This window comes from Amblyomma mixtum, chromosome 4 (assembly GCF_055824585.1).
Source record: "Amblyomma mixtum isolate Tamu chromosome 4, ASM5582458v1, whole genome shotgun sequence".
In the NCBI taxonomy this organism is placed as follows: domain Eukaryota; kingdom Metazoa; phylum Arthropoda; class Arachnida; order Ixodida; family Ixodidae; genus Amblyomma; species Amblyomma mixtum.
Window position 1 is genome coordinate 87,204,502 of NC_143015.1, and position 20,158 is coordinate 87,224,659.

At 50.8% G+C, this 20,158-nt stretch overlaps 1 protein-coding gene across 1 annotated transcript; it reads right to left on the reverse strand.

Annotated features, from left to right (window-relative positions):
• Positions 1-11,597: 11,597 nt before the first annotated feature.
• On the reverse strand, positions 11,598-16,206 carry LOC149347312 (uncharacterized). Its single transcript, XM_089585554.1, has 2 exons — positions 15,736-16,206; positions 11,598-11,823 (listed from the first exon to the last, which is right to left on the reverse strand). The coding sequence occupies exons 1-2, from the start codon at positions 16,041-16,043 to the stop codon at positions 11,622-11,624; spliced, it is 510 nt and encodes a 169-aa protein (XP_089441680.1). The 5' UTR covers positions 16,044-16,206; the 3' UTR covers positions 11,598-11,621.
• Positions 16,207-20,158: the final 3,952 nt, after the last annotated feature.

The following is a 20,158-nucleotide window of genomic DNA, read 5'->3' on the forward strand; positions in this document are numbered from 1 at the left end:
CACTGTTTTCTTGTATGGACCAAAATAAAAAAATGCAGCCTAGAAACAATTGAAGTGCAAAGAATAAAGACAAATGGTACCATTACACCTTATCTCGCACTAGAGGGCAATTGTTTTTAATGATGTAGTTAAATTGGTCATCTTGGTCACCAGCGTAGTGAGCGCGCCTTTTGTTTGCATAAAATTCAAATTTTCAAATTCAAATTTAAATTCCTTATTTCTGGCTTGTAAAGATACAGACAGCGGAGGCGCAGAAAAAGCTGTGAGAGACAACTTGACTAAGCCCCAGCCCTCCTTCGCTTGGCAGCAGCTTGACAGCAAGGCGTTTAAGACAAAATACTGTTGCAAAGCGTGATAACAAGTATACAATAATGAGCAGGTACAAGAGAAAGCGAAACGACATTACACAATATTAACACAATGTTCACATTGGGTAAAGAAGGGTAATATCAGCAAAGAAAAAAAAAAGGCGCAAAACAAAAATCCTACATACTAGCATACAAAACACGCAAAGACCAGTTTGGCGAACTGAAAAGGTCATAATTATTATATACATATGCGTTTAGCAGGGAAGGAAGAGTGAACTGCAGGTTTCCAGAATCTCATCTTTATCCTTCATCTCATGCCATCTCAGAAAGCAAGCATTTATCTGATCAAGAAAACATTTTTTAGACAACGGCTCCACATGCTACGAACAATAAATTTATCAGAAACTCCACTGGAATGGAATGTAAGTACGTGGTGCAGCGTTTTGTGCTGTGTGCTGTGCGCGTGTGTGTGTTCCGGCATTTTGTGATATTTCCAAAGTACGGCCATTGGACTGTGATTCATCGCGCGGTAAGCGCATATGTGCCTTCTTTGTAAAGCTATTTTTAAGGCGGGGGGGGGGGGGGGAGCTGAACTCGGGTGCACAATAGCAGCCTTTTTACAACCCCTATAAATACTCGTCTGGAAAAATCATCTAGTACTCAGTACAGTGGTCACCGTCATAAATAACAAGGGGTTACTGACATTTTGTCTGGGGACCACTGTACTGTGTACTAGATGACTTTTCCAGACGAGTATTTATAGGGGTAGTAAAAAGGCTGCTATAGTGCACCGGAGTTAAACTCCCCTCCCCCCCCCCTTAAAAATAGCTTTACAAAAATGGCAAGTATGCGATCTCAAACAAAAAATACAGAGAATGTTTACTACATTCGAATCGGAGCGAAATCACGGATTTGTGCTACGCAGAAGGCGACGGTGGGCTGAGTAAGACGGAGGAGCGAACTTTAAGGCGCCTGCAGACAGGTACTCTACTCTGTCCTGCAATCTTAAAGCATTACGATCCAAACACGGATGGGCGATGCCCGCACTGTGGGGAGACCTGTGATATCTTTCACATGATGTGGGCATGTACTCAAAATCCCCACCTCCCCCCTTCCAGAGAGGCATGGGAGACTGCCCTCCTCAACTGCACCTCGCTTGAGTCCCAAAGGGCTCTGGTGAAACGGGCGAGAGACGGGGCTTTGTCACGCGGTGTCCCGGACTAGGGACGCCGACCATGTAGCGGGGCCACTCTGCGGCTCCCAAACTCTATCTCATCAATTAAAAGTTTTCACCACCACCACCAGGCAGTGCCGCGGGACGGAGGAGATGACAGTTGATGCAGACGACACTCTCCATATATATATATATATATATATATATATATATATATATATATATATATATATATATATATATATATATATATATATATATATATATACTCTCCATATATATATATATATATATATATTGTAACGGGGGGTTTATTACGAGGTGCTGGGGCGACGGGAACGGCAACGGCAGCAGTCCGGGATCAGGTCGGCGAAAGACACACAAGAGTAGCGCTGGCCAAAGACTCTCGAGAGCACTGACACCTCGTCTTCGTCTTTGCAAACCATCAGAGGCATCTTCTTTAGCCTTACAATCGCCCCGGGGACAAGAGGAGCCATCCTGGCGACTTAGAATGATGGCAAGACGGCGGGGTCGTAGTAGGGCTTGAGGCGCTGGACATGAACGGTCTCCCGTCCTCGGCGGCGGAGATCAGGAGACGGCGTGAGGGGTTCCACGACATAATTAACCGGAGAGGTGCGCTCCAGTACACGGTAGGGACCATGGTATTTTGCCAGAAATTTTGAGGAGAGACCGGGAGTGCCTGAAGGGATCCAGAGCCACACAAGTGCTCCAGAAGAATAGTTCGGTGAGGTTTGGTCTTGGTCGATGCGGGAGCGCTGGCGATACTGGGTGTCAGTCGTGTGTGAGCGGGCGATTTGGCGGCAGGCTTCGGCGTGTTGCGCGGCTTCGGAAACAGGCCGATATTCAGATTCATCAGGGTGGTAAGGGAAAATTGTGTCGATAGTAGCAGAGGGTTGGCGGCCGTAAAGTAGGAAGAAAGCAGAGAAGCCGGTGGTGGCCTGCGTAGCGGTATTGTACGCATAAGTAACGTACGGAAGGACTAGATCCCAATTCGTGTGATCAGAAGCGACGTACTTGGAGAGCATGTCTCCGAGGGTTCGGTTAAATCGTTCAGTGAGGCCATTGGTCTGCGGATGATAGGCGGTGGTAGTTCGGTGAATCGTGTTGCACTCTTTGAGAAGCGCCTTCACCACTTCAGATAAGAACACGCGGCCTCGGTCACTGAGCAGTTCACGAGGTGCACCGTGACGAAGGATGAATCGGTGCAAAATGAAGGAGGCGACGTCCGTCGCTGTGGCAGCCGGAAGGGCAGCAGTTTCGGCATATCGTGTAAGGTGATCCACCGCTACAATAGCCCAACGGTTTCCGGCTGCAGTGTAGAGAAGCGGACCGTATAAATCAATGCCAACGCGGTCGAATGGGCGTGGTGGGCATAGTAACGGCTGCAGCTCAGCAGCAAAACGATGGGGAGGTGTTTTGCGACGTTGGCAGGGAATGCATGAGCGTACGTACTTCATGATGAAGGTGTACATTCCGCGCCAGTAGTAGCGCAGCCGTATGCGGGTATAGGTCTTGAAAACGCCCGCGTGACCACTGTGGGGGGCAGCATGGAAATATGCGCATATCTCCGAGCGTAAGTGACGTGGAATAACGAGCAGCCACTTGCGACTTTCGCAGCTGTAGTTACGGCGATAAAGTAGGTTGTCACGAATCGCAAAATGGGCAGCTTGGCGGCGGAGCGCACGTGACGGGGAAGCAGCCGTCGGGTTGACGAGAAAGTCAAGTAGGGATGCGATCCACGGATCCATGCGTTGCGCTGAAGGCATGTCGCTGAGACGAAGCAAGGGGAGAGAAGCGCCGGAGATGGAAAAGGTGGAAAGGCTGGCGATCTCGGCTGGAAGGGGGCAGCGTGACAGTGCATCGGCGTCTTGATACTTGCCGCCGGTGCGATACACGACGCGGATATCATATTCTTGCAAGCGAAGGGCCCATCTAGCGAGGCGGCCGGAGGGGTCTTTCAGGTTGCAAAGCCAACAGAGCGCATGGTGGTCGGTCACAACGTCAAAAGGGCGCCCATAGATGTACGGTCGAAACTTCGCGAGGGCCCATACAATCGCCAAACACTCCTTTTCAGTTACGGAGTAATTGCGTTCTGTTGGTGTGAGTGTGCGGCTAGCATAAGCAACGACGTATTCGTCAAAGCCAGGTTTTCGTTAGGCGAAGACAGCGCCGAGGCCAACACCGCGGGCGTCCGTGTGCACTTCGGTAGGAGCGGCCGAGTCGAAATGGCGCAGAATGGGCGGCGCCGTGAGGAGACGGCGCAAGGTGTCGTATGCGTCGTCGCGCGCTGGAGACCACATTGATAAATCCGCACTTCCAGACAGCAGTTGAGTCAAAGGCGCAGCAATGGACGCAAAGTTGCGGATAAACCGGCGGAAATACGAGCACAAACCCAGGAAGCTGCGCAGGTCTTTGATGGAGGTAGGTTTGGGAAAGTCAACCACAGCACGAAGTTTCGTTGGGTCGGGACTGACACCCTGCTTAGAGACAACATGACCTAAGATGGTTAATTGACGGGCGGCAAAACGGCATTTTTTTAAGTTCAGCTGCAGGCCGGCGTCAGAGAGGCAGGTCAAGACGTGCTTCAAACGGGAGAGGTGGGTGTCAAAGTCCGGGGAAAAGACCACAATGTCGTCTAGGTAGCAAAGGCATGTCTTCCACTTAAGTCCGCGCAAAATGGTGTCCATCATCCTCTCAAAAGTCGCGGGGGCGTTACAAAGCCCGAAGGGCATCACCGTAAATTCATACAAGCCATCCGGTGTCACAAAGGCGGTTTTGGGGCGATCGGCTTCTTTCATAGGAACTTGCCAGTACCCGGAACGCAAATCGAGGAAAGAAAAGAGTTCGGCCGCTTGCAAACAGTCCAGAGCGTCGTCTATGCGTGGGAGGGGATAGACATCTTTGCGCGTAATCTTATTAAGGCGGCGGTAATCTACACAGACGCGTATGGAGCCATCCTTCTTTTTGACGAGCACCACAGGCGACGCCCATGGGCTGCTTGAGAGCTGAATGACGCCGCTCTGGAGCATCTTGTCGACTTGGTCTTCAATAACTTGGCGCTCGGCGACAGACACACGATAGGGACATTGTCGCAGCGGTGCGTGGTCACCTGTGTCGATGGCATGGGTGACAGTGGAAGTTTGGCCCAAGGAACTTCGATGTGAGTCAAATGAGGAGCGAAACTGATTAAGTAAAGTGAGAAGCTGTGCCCTTTGCGGCGCTGGAAGGTTGTCGTCGATGGAGCGAAGGAATGCTTCGGTTGAGGAGGGATCGGGCGCAGCAGTAGGTGGGCTGAGTGCGGCTATGGAGGGGTGCGGCGCGTCGTCCGCCTCTTCGCGGATGAGCAGAGACGCGAATGGCTGTACAGTGCCGAGACATTCACCTAGGCGCAAGGCGTTGGGGAACGAGAATGGGTTAGACACGAACAGTACGGAGAGGCCAGCGGATATAGTCAGTACGGCGTATGGCAGAGGCAGGCACTTGCGGTGCAGAAAGATAGAGGACGGAGTGAAGAGGACAGTGTCGTCGCGAAGAGGGCCGCAAAAAAGGGGTACGAGGACTGAAGAGCAGGGAGGCAGGTCAATGTCTTCGGCAACGAGGGCCTTAACACAATCACCAGAAGGGGGGGGGGGGGGGGGGGGGGCAGTGTCCAAGACAGCTTCGGGCAGGTGAGAGAACTCGATTTCAGCTCGAGCACAATCGATGATAGCAGCATGGCGCGATAGGAAATCCCAGCCCAGGATAACAGCATGAGAACAGCAGGGCAATACGACGAATTCGACGGCATATATGGTCCCCTGGATGACAACGCGAGCGGTACACGCTGCTGACGGCTGGATGTTCTGAGCGCTGGCAATGCGCAGTGAGAGTCCAGCAATTGGCGTCCTTACTTTTCTTTAAGAACTACACAGCTTTGCGTCCATGACGGAAACCGCAGCACCAGTGTCGACAAGCGCCATGACAGAAACGCCGTCGACGGAAATTTCAACGAGGTTAGCGGCTGACGGATGAGGCCTTTCGAAGTTCGTTGTGGACTCAGTTCTCGCCTCAGGAACTGCGGCGCCTAGTTTTCCTCCTGGTTAGCGGTGGGGCGACATCGCATAGGCGAGATAGACCGGCGTCGTGGAGAAGAGGGCCGGCGGCTGGAGAGGGTAGAACGGTCCGGCGAGAAAGTACGACTTTGCGGCGGCGCAGCTGGCACAGAGTACTGACTCGGTGGAGGCCAGTACCCAGGAGCTTGGGGAGGAATTTCCGCGTCCGGGAGACGACGGCGGCAATGCCGAGATACATGACCTGGGAGACCACAAAAGAAGCAAATCGGCCGATTGTCCGTTGTGCGCCAGTAATCGCTGACCCTTGGAGTAGGTCGACGGTAAGCCACTGGCCCTCGCAAATGCGCTGGAGGCGCATTATAGATTTGCGGCTGCGGTCTTGCGACGACATCGGCATACGTCACTGGAGCCGCGACAGGAGGCGGTCTCGCGACGGCTTCGGCATATGTGAGCGGAGCCGCCACAGGTTGTGGTCTGGCGACAACGTCAGCGTATGTCAGCGGAACCGTGACAGGTGGTGACGGATGGGCCGGTGGAAGAGCCTCAGCAATTTGTTCTTGAATTGTATGTCGGAGGGCTGGAGCCAGATATGATGGTCGGTCGTGAGCGCTCGGCAGAAAGGAAAGTTGACGTGCCACTTCTTCCCGTACGAAGTCTTTAATCTGCTGTAGCAGCGATGGGTCAGGAGAAGGCGTGAGCCCAGCAAGCGACTCAACCTGCTGTGGCCGCTGGCGTGTCAGAATCCTCTGCTTGCGCAACTGCTCAAAGCTTTGACACAGCGTGACAACTTCAGCAACGGTACGCAAGTCGCGCGCTAGAAGCATCTGAAAAGCGTCGTCATCGATGCCTTTCAGGATGTGTTGGATTTTGTCGGCTTCCGACATACGAGCATTGACCCGCTTGCACAAGTCGACGACATCCTCAATGTAGCTAGTGAAGCTTTCACTAGCCTGCTTAGATCGTTCGCGCAATCGCTGTTCAGCTCGGAGTTGCCTGACAGCCGGCCGACCAAATACTTCGGAAAATTTAGTCTTAAAGGTGGACCAGGTTTGAATATCTGCCTCATGGTTGCGATACCAGAGGTTAGCCACACCGGCGAGGTAAAAGATGACGTTGTTTAGCTTCGCCACATCGTCCCATTTGTTGTATACGCTCACCCGCTCGTACAATGTGAGCCAATCTTCAACATCGTTGTCGTCGGTGCCGCTGAAAATGGTCGGGTCCCGTTGACGAAGGGAGCCGGCACAGATGACAGCCTGGCCCAGTTGTACGGCCTGGTGTTGGACGTCCTCAGGCATCTTGCGCGTCGGGAGAGCACGACTACGGAGCTCCAGGGCCGATGTTTTTACCCCGGCTCCTCCACCAAATGTAACGGGGGGTTATTACGAGGTACTGGGGCGACGGGAACGGCAACGGCAGCAGTCCGGGATCAGGTCGGCGAAAGACACACAAGCGTAGCGCTCGCCAAAGACTCTCGAGAGCACTGACACCTCGTCTTCGTCTTTGCAATCCATCAGACGCAACTTCTTTAGCCTTACAATATATATATATATATATATATATATATATATATATATATATATATATATATATATATATATATATATATATATATACATATATATATGTGTGTGTGTGTGTGTGTGTGTGTGTGTGTGTGCGTGCGCGTGCGCGTGCGTGTGTGTGTGTGTGTGTGTGTGTGCGTGTGTGTGCGCGTGCGTGTGCGTGCGCGCGTGTGTGCGTGCGTGCGTGCGTGTGTGTGTGTGTGTGTGTGTGTGTGTGTGTGTGTGTGTGTGTGTGTGTGTGTGTGTGTGTGTGTGTGTGTGTGTGTGTGTGTGTGTGTGTGTGTGCATACCGACAAGAGAAGGGGGATGAGGGGCGAAGACAACAGCCACAGAAACCATGGGAGACAGGAGATTTTTAATTTATTTATTCATTTATTTCAAAATCCCCTGTGCCCCATGGTTTCTGTGGCTGTTGGCCACGTCACACCAGCGGTGACTCAGGACGTACTACGTCCGCCTCTTACGAACGTGGGTTGCGCTGATGAACACTCTCAAGGTTGGGTTATTTGTTAACATAACATAAATACCCCCGAAAGTAGATTTGACAGCCGTCTCCGTAGCTCAGAGGTAAGGCACCGGACTCGTAATTCGGACGTCGTGGGTTCGGATCCCACCGGCGGCATGTGGTTGTTTTTTCTTCTGCTTTTCTAATCAGTTAGCTTTAAGCGATAACATATATAGTAATATTCTAAATTGATCAACACCACAAAATAAATAAATTAATTTAAAAAATTCTTTTGTGTCTTGTTTTCTGGGGCTGTGTGCTTCTCTCTCATATATATATATATATATATATATATATATATATATATAATGCAATTTTAAATCAGTGGGGTACACGAAGCATTCTAATATCTTGAGATACAGGTAGCAATTCATAAATATTGATAGAGATAGATACACTAGCAAGCACACAGCTTGGCGCTGCGGGAGAGAATCCTCCTCGCATATGGGAGGTGCTGGGTTCGATCCCGAGTGCCCCTAGTATACTAATGTGCATAAGGTTTTCCCGGCCTGGTGCTCGGCTCTTCTGCGGTGAGGCGCTTGGGAAAAGAGTCTTAGAAGAAACAATTTGTTTAAGGCCAAGGCAGGCTGGCAAGCTGGCAGGTAGGCAGGCAGGTGATGGGTGGGTGGTTAGGTAGGTAGGCAGGTAGGTCATGGAAAAATAAAACCATAACAGTGTTTATTGCACGAAGCTTCGGCCAGCAAAGCAGCATTATTACAATGACGTCGCTTTTAAGCGCCGGTGGTGTACACGAATGGCGTAATGCAGCAGTGCCAATATACGAATGCAGTGAGAAAGAAAAAGTAAATAGAGAAATAAAAATAAACGGCGACAGGTTCACATTGGTATCCAACTAGCCTTTAAGTGGAGTTAGGTGTGCGAGGGTAGGGAGGAGGCATAAGATTATGGAGGGAAGATATTAAAAAGCTTGGAAGCGCCTCAAAAAGCCAGCCGCAGTGTCCTGGGATTACGTGGGAACGAAGCACAATCAGCTCCTCATTGCTACAGAGAGAGCTGGTAGGGGAACGCTCCCTCCACCTCCTGCTCGTCACCAAATTTTAATAAAAAGCATGACGTGCCTGGTACATGAAAGATTTTACAAATGTGCCTGCGGAGCTTTACGAGGACAAAGCGCCGCAGAGGAATTGGGGGGAAAACGCCGAGACGGTGGCCAAAAGTCGCTGAGAAACCCGGTACCGATAAGACAGGCACGAGCGGCAACAAGAAAAAATGATCGTCGATTTCCGTAGTTAGGACAAATGCGAATTAGGTGCTCTAGCAGTTAGGTTTTCACTTCGGTTCCAGTGTTCAGATGCAGTGTTCACGGAAGACAGTTATTCGGATAGCCATAATGGATTAATGTCGATATATGCGGCATTTGAAATTTTCTACGCGCATAAATCCCTGGGAGTCTTCCTACCAGTCCTTGTGCAGTGGTGCAGCGGTCAAGATAAGATGTGGGCGGCACTGCCCTTCTGTGGCAGGTGGTTTCATCGGTAGGACTTGGGTTGGGATGCGATCCAGTTTGCTCATCGCAAGCAGCCTCTCAAAAATGAGTGAGCTGCCGCCTCACACGTTGGACCGGCTGCTCTGACAAACAGACAGAAAAACAGGCAAGCACTCAACGGCTAAATGCGGGGAATCGCCAATATGTGTGCTAGCGCACTAAAACAACGGGCAGGACATCGAACATTTCAGAAGAAAAGAGAGAATACATCCATCCTTGATGACCAAATCGTCAAAAGCTTCTAAGTGGATTCGCCAATAACCAAACTAAAAACACAGTACACTGTACTGATGGGTGATTTCAATGCCAAGGCAGGCAAGAAGCAGGCAGCAGACCAAGCAGTCGGCGACTATGGCATTGGCTCTAGGAATGCCAGAGAGTAGTTATTGGTGAAGCTCGCCGTTAGCAATAATGTATGAGTATGAACACCTTTCTTCGCAAACGGGAAAACAGGTAGTGGACTTGAAATCCCCCCAGTAGTGAGACCAAGAAAGAAATAGGCTATACTGTACGCTCACTCTGTCATCAAAGATTCTTGACAAAACGCTTCGTAGAGGACACACGATGCCTAGTACTCGAAATAGCCCAGACATGAAGCAGTAACGTTCGAAAGTAGTGTTGCAGACGCCCATTAACGAGTTAGCAGTAAGAGGGAAAGTAGAGGTATTCAGGATCTCACTGAAGAGCTGATATTTGTCGTTAACTGGAAAGACAAACTCAATCTTGAACCAATCAGCTATAATCTCACTGATATCAACACCGAGTGCGCAGTAAAAGTAGGTGATTCCATGTCATACCGGCAAGCTCTCTCTGGACACGAGAGATCTAAATGAGAAACGCCAAAGTATGAAAGCCTCTCACCTAACAGACAGAGTAGAAGTGACGACGATATCGAAGCTAATCAATGAACACAAGGTAACCGACATAAGGATGCCAAATATGGAGACAATCGAGCATGCTCTAAAGAAAGGAGGTAACCTAAAAGCGATGACGAGGAAACTAGGAGTCGGCAAAAATCGGATGTGTGCGTTAAGAGACAAAGAGCGTAATATCACTAGCGATATGGATAAAGAAATTAGAGTAGCCGAAGAGGTCGGCAGGGACCATTACAGTAGTCATTGTAGTCAGGACGTTACTCACACATCCAGTCGCGCACAACACTGCGACATCCCGTCAGTAATGAAAGTAAAGAGCGCCTTAGGACCAACGCAAAGGGGTAAGCAGCTGGTGAAGATCAGGTAAAAGCAGATCTGTTGACGAACGATGGAGAGGTTGGGCTCGAAAAAGTAGCCATGCTGTATACGCAATGCCATATCAGCTCATGCGTACCAGAAATTTGCAAGTACGCTAATGTCATCTCAGTCTCTAAGAAAGGGGACGTCAAGTACAGACCAGCGCACTCTGTTTCCTACGAACTATTTACTAAGGTAATCGCTAATCGAGTCAGGATTACCTTAGACTTCAATCAGCGTAGTGATTAGGCACGCTTTCCTAAATCCTACTCCAAAATAGACCATTTTCACACTGTCGATCAGATGCGACAGAATTGCGCAGAGCATAAGCAACCCGAATATATCACCTGCATAGATGAAGAGAAAACATCTGAATCAGTAGAAGCATCAGCAATCTTGTAGGCGTTAAGAAATCACTGTGTTGATGCGCCTTATCTATAAACACTTGAAGTTAAGTATACCGGCTACACAGCTATAATAGTGCTTTAAAAATTCAGCAATAAAATTTTAATAACGAAGGATGTCCGGCAGAGAGACTTGACCTGGGCAAAGCTATTCACCGCCTGTTTGCAAGGGGTATTGAGAGGCTTGGAATGGGAACAGTTGCGGATAAAAGTTAATGAAGAGTACCATAGTAAGCGCGCTCCCGCTGCACCTCTAATACTTTTGTGCATAGACCAACATCGACCTCTGATGTAAGCAATACGCTGTTGCGCTGTTTCACCGGCTGGGACAACTAGTGCAAAACTGCGGTTGAAAAGTAGGCTTAAATTTCTTTGGAATAAGTGGAAGAAAAAGTTTTCAAACGTTTTCTGATTGCACTGGAGAAAGAAATCTGGCGGAAAAGTGATTTCGCATGAACGAAAACAAAATGTCGCGTCGTTCTTGACATGCAAGTTATAGGAAGTTAGGCAGGTGGCATTAGATTGAAGAAATGAACGATTTAACCTTGTGGTATGACTGGAATGATGAAGTTGTTTTGATTGCTTGAAGCGAATTTTAGCGGAGACTCAGTGTAAGTCTACAGAGCGTGTGTTAACAGTAAAACAAGGTTTTCTTATTTACGTGGCCGCAGAAAACATATCTATTACGAAGGTGATCTTTTAAAAACGAATTCTTTCTTTTTTACTGCCGTTTGATTGCAGCTCATCAAGTCAGGTGTGGTGGTGGAAAACATTTATTTACAGATAAACTTCGGGAGGTGAGGTATGAGCTGACCCAAAGGGGCCAGCCCTCACAAGTACTAGGTGGAGGTCCCTAGTTCGGGACCCCAGTGGCGTCGGCCGCTGCCCGGGCTCGCGCGACCAAGGCCCGTTGGGCCTGCAGGTCAGAGCAGCCGAGCAGGGTCGCCTCCCAGTCCTCCCGGGTTGGGTTGGGGTGAGGGGGGATAGCAGGGTTGGAGGGGCAGGCCCACACCATGTGGTAGATGTCCGAAGACTTCTCCGCACAGTGCGGACAGCTGCCAGAGAAAGAAGGGTCAAAGTGTTTTAGAGCTGCCGGGCACAGCAAAGTATTTGTATATAGGCGAAGCAGAAGCCGCTCCTCCGCCTTTGAGAGACCTTTACACGGGCGGGGATAAAGACTATGGCCAGATTGATAAAGTAAAGAAATGTCTTTAAACGAGTAAGCTGCAGTGAATTCGAGTTCCTGATCGTCGGGGTCGGAGGGGAATGTCCGGTGAGAGAGCGCGCGGGCGGCGGCGTCAGCTGCCTCATTTCCCTCAAGGCCCATGTGAGCAGGAGCCCAAACGATACTCCGGTGAGCGGGGTCCCCGGTATAGACGCTGTTTTGGAGAATGCGGTAGGCTAGATACGGTACCCAGCCCTGCTCGACGTTCCGACATGCCCCTCGCGAGTCGGAAATAATTGTTTTTGAATTGGAATGAGATGCAGCCAAAGCAATGGCGACCTCCTCCGCGTGTGTTATGTCACGGGCTCGGAAAGTAAGGCCGTTCACTGTTTTGGATTCGTGGACGACTGCGGCCGTGAACCATCCCCCATGGTGGGGGCCGGAGGCATCCACGTAGAATACGCCGGGTTTCGATCCATAGTGGCGGGCCAGGGCTTCCGCCCGCGCCAGGCGCCGGCCATTATGGTCCTCACGGTTCATGTTCGCGGGAAGAGGGCGCACGTGGAGGGCGCATCTCCACTGGGATGGAATACGTACGCGCTCTTCCATGAGAGTGGTGTGATGGATGTGTAGTCGGGCAAGAAGGCGGCGACCCGACGATGTCTTCGAGAGACGTGTGTATTGGTTGGTCAAGTGAGCTTCCCGGAGCTCCCGAAATGTGTTCACCATGCCCAGCCCCAGGAGGCGCTTGTTGGAGGTGGTCACGGGGAGGTCCAGAGCCCGCTTAATAATTTTGCGGAGGATGACTTCGAGTGAATCCTCGTCTTGCTTCCGCAGGTGGAGGTATGGAGTCGAATATAGAATTCGACTGGTTACAAATGCATGCGCCAGCCGCAAGGCGTCCTTACATCGTAACCCCCCGCACTTGTTAGAAACCCGGCGGTCTAAGCGGCCCACCTGGTCCCCCACCTGACGGAGTTTGGCCAATGTTGTTTCTGACCGTCTGTCTTGATGTATAAAGAGCCCCAGTACCCGGACTTCGATTTTTTCAGGGATTGGACCTGTCTCAAGAGACAATGAAATTTTGGCTTTGCACTTTGGTGAGGGGCGTATGTGCACAAATTCAGACTTTTGGGTGGAGCATTGGAGGCCGCAGCAGCGAGCATAACGGTCCACTATGGTCGCCGCCTCCTGCAGGTTGGCCTCAATGTCTCCAAGGCAACCCTGTGTGGCCCACAGGGTGATGTCATTGGCGTACAGCGCATGCTGTACACCGGTGACAGCGCCCAGCTGGGCCGGTAGGCGCATCATAGCCAGATTGAATAAAAGGGGAGAGAGCACCGCGTCCTGTGGTGTACCCCTGGTTCCTAAATGAAAAGGGCCATGTTCCTTATCCTGGATTCGAATGTAAGAATGTCTGTCTGTCAAAAATTGCCGAATATATTGAAAGGCGTTTCTGCCGCAGTTAGTTTGAGAGAGGTGGGTGAGAATGATCTCGTGGGTAACGTTGTCGAATGCTCCCTTCAAATCCAAGGCGAGTACGACCTTGTCATTGTGAGCGCATTCGACGGGGTCAAGGACAGCCCGATTGAGTTGTAGCAGGACATCCTGTGCAGATCTCTGTGGGCGAAACCCGAACATGGTGTCTGCGAAAAAATGTTTGGATTCCATGAACTCGGACAGCCTGTCGCGTACCATCGTCTCCATGAGTTTGCCCTCACAAGAAGTCAGAGAGATGGGGCGGAGGTTGTCCGTGTTGATGGCCTTTCCAGGTTTAGGAATGAAGGTGACCAGGGCGGTCTTCCAGTCGATGGGGAGTGGTACTTCCCCAAGCCATATTGAGTTAATGTAAGTCAGTAAAGACAAGTATGTCGGGTCAGGGAGGTTGGCTAACAATTTGACTGTAATTTTGTCCCGACCCGGAGCGGTGCCACGTTTCATTTTTGCCAGTACCGCCCTCAGCTCATGGAGCTGGAACGGTTGATCCAGCTCAACGTTCTCAGAACCTGCATAAGAGTACGCCGGCCCGCGGGGGTCCTGGGTGGTGCACAAGTACTGGTCCCGGAGCTTGTGCGCCAACTGAGTTGTGTTGCCCTGAAAGCTGTGTATGGCTCTTTGGAGGTGTTTTTGAGTTTCCGTGCGTGTTTGCGTGGGGTCAATTAGTGCGCGAAAAAGTCGCCACGTGTTCCGGCTGGACATTTGCCGCGCGGCCGTGTTGCATCGTGCCACCCAGTTGGAGTCGGCGAGTTGGGCCGCATACTCAGCCGCTCGTTGAGTGAGCTCGGCGATGCGAGCTTTAAGTTTCCGGTTGTGCTTCTGCCGGCGCCACCGACGGACGAGGCAATGCCGGGCCTCCCAGAGGTGGAGCAGGTGGTTGTCCACATCAGAAACCGCCTCTGAGAGCTGAATTTGAGTTTCGGAGGAGCGAACGCTAGAGACCAATTGTTCTGACCAAGACTGGTAGCCTTGTTCATGTATTGGTGTGGCAGTGTTATAATTTTGCCTGAACTTGGTCCAATCTGGGAGTCGGGCTTGTGTTGTTGGTCGCGCGAAAGGATAGGTCCTAATCGTTATGTTCAGGAGGCAGTGGTCGCTGCCGAGGGTTTCCTCGGTGTTGACCCAGTCTGCATACTGAATGTTGTGGGTGAAGGTCAAGTCCGGACACGTATCCCTTGTCACGGAGTTGCCTATACGAGTTGGATGGATGGGGTCAGTGTGAAGAGTGAGGCCCAGCGTTGACGCAAGCTCCGCCAACTTGCGTCCCCGCTTCTCTTCACGACAGTAACCCCACATCCGAGAGGGAGCGTTGAAATCGCCCACAATCAGGAGGGGATCCCGACCCGCAACTCTCAGCGCGCGGCTAAAGAGGTCCGCGAATGATACATTCGGCAATTTCGGATTGCAGTATATATTGAGTATGTGTAACGGTGGGTCCTGCTTGCGGAGTGGGAGGAGGGTCACGATTACATAGGAGTATTCAAGTTGTATGTCTAAGTCGACCTGGTTGGCTGTATAATTTCTATGAACGCAGAGACAAGACGAGGGGTCCTGCTGGAACGTCGTATAATTTGTTAGTGTGGCGCCTTTCCCTGGCTCTTGGAGGGCAACCACCGCTGGCAAATGCTCAAAGGTTGATAGGAAAAGCCGGAGGTCGGCGCGCTTGGAACGGGACCGGAGGCCCCGACAGTTCCATTGAGTAATCGTAATGGGGGAAGCCGATTTGGAAAGGGGGGAGCGCCTACACCGAGGGTGTCCCGCCATGCTCAGATTTTGACGTGATAGGTGGTAGTGAGGCTGCCCCCGAGCCAGATACCAGGGGCTGAAGCTCAGCACCTGGAAGGGGGCAGCTGTCTTCGTCATCGTCGAGGTCATTGACTCGCCGGGATAATCTAGAGGGCCGACCAGATACGTCCTTAAGGGGACCGGCTCTGCGAGAAAGGCGGGGGTTACTCGCGACGTGTTGAGCGATCATAGAGGGGATAGCCTCCATGACTCGAGCTATAAGGCGTTCCATCGCTGTCTCCAAGAAGGTGTAAAATTTGGCATTGAGACGGGCTTCGAGTTCAGCAAGGGAAGGTTCCATAGCCGGTGTCGCCGCCGTCTCGCTCTCCATAGCCTCTGTGTCGGGGTTACTAGGGGGATGGGGAGTTGTTCTAGCCTCTAAGGCTTCAATTTTGGCAAGTAGCATCTCGTTTTGGGCCCGGAGAGAAGCTACAAGGTTGTGGAGCTCAGCGTCAGCCGCCGAGCGAGGGGCAGGGGAGAGGGGGTGGGAGGAGGAGGCAACTCTGCCTGAACCGCTCACCTGTTTGCCATTTTTGACAGCGTTGGCCCAGGAACCGGCCGCGCCATTCTTGTCTTGGGAGCGGGCTTGCTTCTCCTGACCGCCGTGTGGGGGCGGTGGTGGCACTTGACAGCCCTTGACGTCTTCCCGCTGGTAGGCGTCTGTTGTTTTGAAGCGTCGCTGCCGACGCTACCAGGGTGATGTGGCTGCCTGCCCGTCACGCTGGATTTCCCGCCCTTAGGGGCGGCTGGCTTGTTGGGACGGTATTTTGCAGTGCAGTCCCGCGAGTTCGTGGCATGGCCACCACCACAAACTGCACACTTGGCCATACACTGGTGAGGGGCCCGCACCCCCTCTTTTATTGGTGCCTGCTGTCCACACAGGCCACACTTATCTTGTGCTGGGTTGGGGCAAGCGTCTGCCCGATGGCCGACAGTTCCACACAAGCTGCAGGCCGGAATAGTGCGCAAATACGGCTGCACTGAGACGATTTCAGAGATGTAGTGGACGTATTTTGGCTTAACCGTGCCGGCAAAGGTGAGCCGGGCCTTGTTGGAGTTGCCGAACTTGCGGATATCCAGTAGAGTGCCGCTCCTCCACTGCACGCTAGGTTGAAGAGATTCGGACGTCTCATGGTTGGCCACCGTGATGACTCCATAACAGACGTCCTCTTCATGTTCTTTGAGATGGCCGGCCAGAGGCACATCTCCTATGGTCGATTTGATGCAAAAATCTCCCAGCAGACGGTCTGCGACGTGGGCGTTCCGGGTGCTGGCGAGGATCAAATTTTGGTCCTTGCACAAAAGGAGGAGCAAGTGCCTCTGGCGGGCGTCTGCAAGACGTGTGGCGCTTCGGCTCCGTCATTTTTTGACAGGAGCCACGACTCAAGTCATTGGATCCCATCAATTTCGCTCCCTTTGGATTCGGCAAGTTCATCGGCACCCGTGGACACCAAATTCATAGAGGTGGGCCCCCTTTTACAAATTTTAACGCGGTTTTTCCTTCCCGCCTCCGGCGCCGACGCTAAGCCTAACGGCTGCGCCGGCGTTCGGCTGTGAGGGAGTCGCTTCTTTCGGCAAGTTGGAAGAAACACTTCTGCAATGCGGCTATGACCCGGACGCCATGTCTTGGTCGACCGTTCCCGTCACTGTGGAACCCAAATCGGCACCCGCGGACTCGATCCGCAATGCAAATCTTCTGCGTCTGCTTGAGCGCCGGTCCAGACGCGAGGCCAAGATAGCGGCGAACGCCACGCAAACCACCGACAAGGCTGCTGCTACCCGCCAAGCTCCCGCCTCGCAAAAGGCGAAGGACGCCGGCCCAAAGGGCCGCAACCCTGTTACCAAGTGGAGGCCCAAGCCTTCACCAAAATTTCACCTAGACGACTTTGTCATCGTCATAAAGCCCCGGAAGTCATTGGCCATCCGGGACGTCTTTCAATACGGCGAGCTCGGTGCCGCGTTCGGCGCTTTCCTCGGGGCGCCTAAGGCGTCCGAGTTGAGCCTTCATCAAGTCAGGGCCGCACGGTATTCTGATCAGCGCTAGGAAGTCTGCCGCGAAGTAGGACACCTTCAGAAATTCGCGTGCCCTAATCGAGAGTGACGTTGCCGTAACGTGCTTGAGAAAACAAGAAATGGTATTGATGACAATATTTTGTAGTTTTTTTTGCAGGTTAGAAAAGCTCTGTCCTCAGCGAGAGTGGCGTATCCGTCATCTTGTGACGCAAACCAAATTATTCAGAGCAACTTAAACTCCCGATGAGTGCCTCTTTATTCTCTTTATTGCGCAAAGATCTTTACATGGCACTTCAGCGGCCACCAGTAAAATCAACTAGAGGCTGAACATATTTTTTTCGCACCATAATTGTTGTTTCATATTGATAAGACTGCTGCGGTTTAGTCGCTTCCTTACGTTGTTAGCAGACCAGGAATCCGTACGAAAACTCTGGCTCGCATTTTATGAGCACGTACACTTCAACAAAGTTTAATCTTGCTAAAGTGTCACTAGAACGACTGTTACTATTCGACTCAGGTGGAATATACTTTTTGCATATAAGAAGGCCCAGACATCTTATTAAAATTTGTCAAAATCTGTATGAGATTGCTGCCGCATTTGGCGGAGGCAGGTGCAAAAATGCAGCTGTCCCGTGGGATGTCACCACACATTAAAAGGTACGGGGTGGCCGAGAGTAGCCTTCTACTCTCTTCTACGGCGTTCCTCACAGAGTGCGAGCGTTATTAGAGGAGCGAAATCCCATATACCATCGAATAGCCTTCCCGTAAAGACACCCAATAGAATATAAGCCTTCCCGGTGGTATTTGTGTACTTAAAGTTAGATTTTCTCAAAGTTATTTTTAAAAAAATGCTTTTTGTTTAGACCTGTTCCTCCTACGATGCATGATCCGATCATATGGTGCTCTCAGGTAGCACTGCTGCTGTGCGTGTATTGCAGGAGTACTTCGTGTACTACAAAAATGCGCAACTATTTGCGCATAGAAAGGCTGTTCAAGATAAGTGATTCATTAAATCAAGGAAGAGATCCTGTATACCCTATTTGCCCTACGTAGACCTCGGTCACAATACACTGGCTTCACTTGCTCTACACGTAGGCATCTCATCCAGTTGGAAGAGCATGCAATCACTGCCAGACCGGAGTAATAATCTCCTTGGCAGTAGGAAAGACGCCATTGCTATTTAGTGGTACCCTAGCCTACACGTGTGACCTTCCCAGCACGAAGCGAAGGATAATTGGTCAGAACTGCGAATAGGTTCTGCCGTGTTCGCTGTCGGCTTTCCTCACTACTGCTGCTCACTATCGTCTTCATCACTTATTTTTGTTATTTCTATACCGGTGATACCGACACTATCAGTCGGGAACCGTTGCAGCGTTCTTGCAACATATAAGATAAACGATAGTAGTTATGCTCCAATCAAGAATCGATAAAAAATCTATGCGCAAGAAGTGCGACAGCTATAAAGCAAGCAACAAGCTATAGAAAAGTATCAAGGCCTCGTCATTTTGGCAAAGCCGGTCGATGAAGGAGGTGTATTACAATCCAGGAACACAAAGTTTTGTATTAGACAACTTATACACAGCACAGTATCAGGCACTGTATCGCCATCATAATCATCATCATCAGCCTGACTACGCCTAATGTAGCGTAAAAGCCACTCCCATGTCTCGCCAATTAACCCTGTCCTTCGCCAGTTGCGGCCACCGTATCCCCACCAACTACTTATTCTCATGCGCCCACCTAACCTTCTCTCGCCCCCTGCTACGCCTGCCTTATCTTGGAATCCACTCCGTTACCGTCAAAGACCAGCGGCTATCTTGCCTTCGCATTACATGCCCTGCCCAAACCCATTTCTTCCCCTTGATTTCGACTAGAATGTCCTTGGCCCACGTTTGTTCCGTCAGCCACTCCGCCCGCTTCCGATCTATTAACGTTACACCTATCATTTTTCTTTCCACAGCTCGCCGCGTTGTCCTTAACTAAAGCTGAACCCACTTTGCTAGCAACCACTATTCTGTCCCATAGGCGAGTACCAGTAAGATACAGCTGTTGCATACTTTTCTCTTGAGGGATATAGGTAAGCTGCCATTCATGATCTGAGAGAACCTGCCATATGCGCTCCACCCCATTCTTATTCTTCTAGTTTTTTCCCTGTCATGACCCCAATCAGCTGCCGCTACCTGTGCTAAATAGACGTATTCTCTTACTACTTCCAGCACCTCGCCACCTACTGCGAACTGCTGTTCTCTTGCTAGGCTACTGAATACTGCTTTGGTTTTCTGTGTGTTAATATTTAGCCCCAGTGTTCTGCTCTGCCTGTCTAGCTCATTGATCATGCTTCGGTTAATTAGTTAACTAGTTTGGTTAACTTGTTCGGCTTCGAATCTATTTGCTGTGTGCTGCTATATCATGTGGCAGCGAGTTGGTCTATACCTCTTCCGAAAGGTGAGTCGTTATGCGCCACCTTTGGCAAGCGTAACACTGGAACGGCGTTGCTTCTCAGTCTTATAGTGAAGCCATCACCACTACCCTAAGGCCCAAAATGCCGCCAAATATGAAAACAAAGACAGAGCATCTCTTCCTGTGAACTTAGATTAAATGTCTTAAAGTCTCCTTGATAGTGTTACTGCTTAATCCTTACTGTTAGCAACGGCAGCCTTAATATTTCGCTGCGATAGGAAATAAAATCTGCGGGTTCAGTTTCGAAGGCACGTGTATGGCCAAACAACGTGGCATCTAAATGCGTTTAGTGTTTTAGGAAATGACCGTATGTTGAAAAAGTGAACAGCGCACGCGCTTATTGAAGCCACTCGGTTTCCACTTGACCGCTTATGAAAAACAGCCTCCTTATATCCGGTATATTCGAGCACCATTACAAGCTGTACTGATAGAGGAAGCTCCGATATTCGTGTTTTTCAACCGCGTAGGCA

Coding starts and splice junctions, on each gene's coding strand:
- LOC149347312 (XM_089585554.1), bottom strand. CDS start 16,043: ATGGCCAAGTGTGCAGTTTGTGGTGGTGGCCATGCCACGAACTCGCGG. Junction 11,824..15,735: donor CTGTCAAAAATGGCAAACAG/GTGAGCGGTTCA, acceptor TTTCTCTGGCAG/CTGTCCGCACTGTGCGGAGA.